This window comes from Penaeus vannamei, chromosome 1 (genome assembly GCF_042767895.1).
Source record: "Penaeus vannamei isolate JL-2024 chromosome 1, ASM4276789v1, whole genome shotgun sequence".
NCBI classification, from domain to species: Eukaryota; Metazoa; Arthropoda; class Malacostraca; order Decapoda; family Penaeidae; genus Penaeus; species Penaeus vannamei.
This window is the reverse complement of record NC_091549.1, coordinates 42,783,554-42,786,176: the sequence shown is the minus strand read 5'-3', so window position 1 is coordinate 42,786,176 and position 2,623 is coordinate 42,783,554. Positions and strand designations below refer to the sequence as shown.

Below are 2,623 nucleotides of genomic sequence, written 5' to 3'. Positions count from 1 at the left end.
TAAGAGTGAGGAAGAAGGGGATAAAGTTTAGGGAAAGGGAATGAGGAAAGACATAAGAAAGGGGAAGTGATTCTGTAGTAATTCCTTTCAGTCTTTCTCTTCCTCTCCATTCGCTCATCCTTCAAAACGTAACTTTTCGACCGAGTAGAAATAAAACTAGACAGATACCAATAACTAGTATACACAGATAGGTCTTACCAACAGCGAGACTCAGAGCGGCGCCGTCCTTTCCAGGTGCGAGACGAGCTGAGTTCGACGCAGCCCTACGAGGACCACATCCACCCCGACAACCTCGCTGGGCGGCAAGCGTGTTGGTGGACGTGACGCCTCCAGGCCCTTAGTCCCCCACCCGCCGTGTTAGTCCTCGCTCTCGCCCTCGCTCTCCTCGTCTACTGCTTCCACCACCCGGGTCGTCTCCAAGGTGCAGGAAGTCCCTCTAGGAAATAAAAGGGGCGGGGCGAGAGAGGGTTTTCTTTCCTTCTCGAAGCAGTGTATTTTTTATTGTCTTTTTATTAATGAGAAATAAAGAGGAAAAAAAAGAAAAAAAAAGAAGAAAAATCTCTTGATCTGATGTACGGTTTGACGATTCAAGCTGGCCTTCTTCTTTCGCTTGGATTCGAGCAGAATGTGAAATTTAAATGAGATTTGACGACTCGAATATTCTCGGACCAAATGTGTCCATAAAGAAAAGAAAGAAAGGAAAAGAAAAGGTTTATTTTCAATACTTTTATTTATTATTATTATTATTTATTATTATTTTTTTTTCAAGTGAGACTTATTCCTGGAATACATGTGCAGCATAAATCAATGAAACAATTATTTCGGTAAAAAAAAAAGTTACTGAGGAGAGTTATCATTCTGGTGCTTTAGAATATTACATTAACAGTGCTCTCAAAAATAAATTAAATAAAATGAACGCATAACCACTGTTGCGTCAATAAGAGCAAAATAGGCTTGTTACCTCAGGGAGTGTTAAGGAACAATCACTTGAACGTTTGCGGAACCGTTCCTGTGTGCTGCACTGCCCTGAATAAGGCGGAAACTAGTTTTTAAAAGGTTAATGGTATGTACAGTATGTGTACATCCGATAACAAATAAAAAAAAACACTTCGCTAAACTTCCCTCTAAGACAAGTATGGGAATCCAAAAGAGCGAATCATTTTAGTTTTAGAAAACAAAAGAATATTTCAATGTTGCTCACTGAAGGTTCGATGTGTTTTGTGTCGAAAACTCAGCAAGAGAGATCTCCTGGAGGTGCCTGTGTAGAACCCCGTCTGTCCACGTTCTGATCTGGAATCCGAGAAAAAAAAAATGCCTCGGCGATCTCTGTGGCGTTGAAATCCACCAGAAAGCGATTCTTATGTACAACCCGCGGTGTATGAAGAGGCGTTGTGACATGTTGTAAAAGGCTAGTGTATGAAGCTTTGGTCTCTCCGTTTTAAGGGAGTGAGAAATAAAGAGAAGTATCTCTGATTTTCGAAAATAAAGGATAACATTCTTTCTTCTCTTGTGTCTTAGAAGTTTGGTCTCCACGCCAAGATTATAACAAAGAGAAGCCCATCTTTGGCTCATGAAGTTGCTCTTTTTTCAAGAGAATCTGCATAAAGACACTCCCAACCAAAGCTTTTGTTTACGGAGTTCCAGTCGTAGAGAAAGGAGAGACGGAATAGAGAACAAATAGATGAGTGAAAAAAATAAAAAGAATTGAATATATTACTCACGAGTGATGAAAATATCTCCGCTTTAGTGTAAGTACTGATAAATACCCGTTATGAAGACTCAAGCCTCGAGAGAACATTTAATGCCAAGTATTTGCCTTGAGGTTATGTTATGTTCCCAGAGGCTTTTTGAGTAAGATAGTGTTACTTTTTTCTTAATGACGTAGGATCTTGAGGAAATAACTATACCAAAGGACGGGCTGGAGAACCACTGCTATTTGTAGGTGTGCTAAATGAGTCACTTTGTAAAATCTTGTACTTTTTAAATTTTTATTATTATTTTTTAATCTTTAGTTTACATGTCTCGTGAATAGAATACATGGGTATTTTTCCAAACTTCCATTGTAATTAAAGTTGTGGTTAGACCAGGCTGCATGTTCAGGTAAGGAGTAATTAGAAAAAAAGTGTATGAATATATATATATATATATATATATATATATATATATATATATATATATATATATATATATATATATATATATATATATATATATATATATATATATATATATATATATATATATGTATGTATGTATGTATGTATGTATGGGTACATACAGGCATATATCTATATATATATATTTATATATACATACATATATGCATATATGTATATATATATATATACAAAGTATATAAATATATATATATATATATATATATATATATATATATATATATATATATATATATATATATATATATATATACAAAGTATATAAATAAATACATATATATATATATATATATATATATATATATATATATATATATATATATATATATATATATATATATATATATATATATATATATATATATATATATATATGTATGTATATATATATACAAAGTATATATATATATATATATATATATATATACATATATATATATATATAT

The 2,623-nt window shown here is 32.9% G+C and overlaps 1 protein-coding gene across 1 annotated transcript in view; it reads left to right on the top strand.

The window, feature by feature from the left end:
• Positions 1 to 2,095, top strand: part of LOC113808697 (dipeptidase 1-like) — a 17,349-nt gene extending 15,254 nt beyond the window's left edge. The window contains exon 5 of the mRNA XM_070123320.1: positions 235 to 2,095. Coding sequence (XP_069979421.1) covers positions 235 to 324 — 90 coding nt within the window. The 3' untranslated portion in view covers positions 325 to 2,095. The remainder of the gene's footprint in view (positions 1 to 234) is intronic.
• Positions 2,096 to 2,623: the final 528 nt, after the last annotated feature.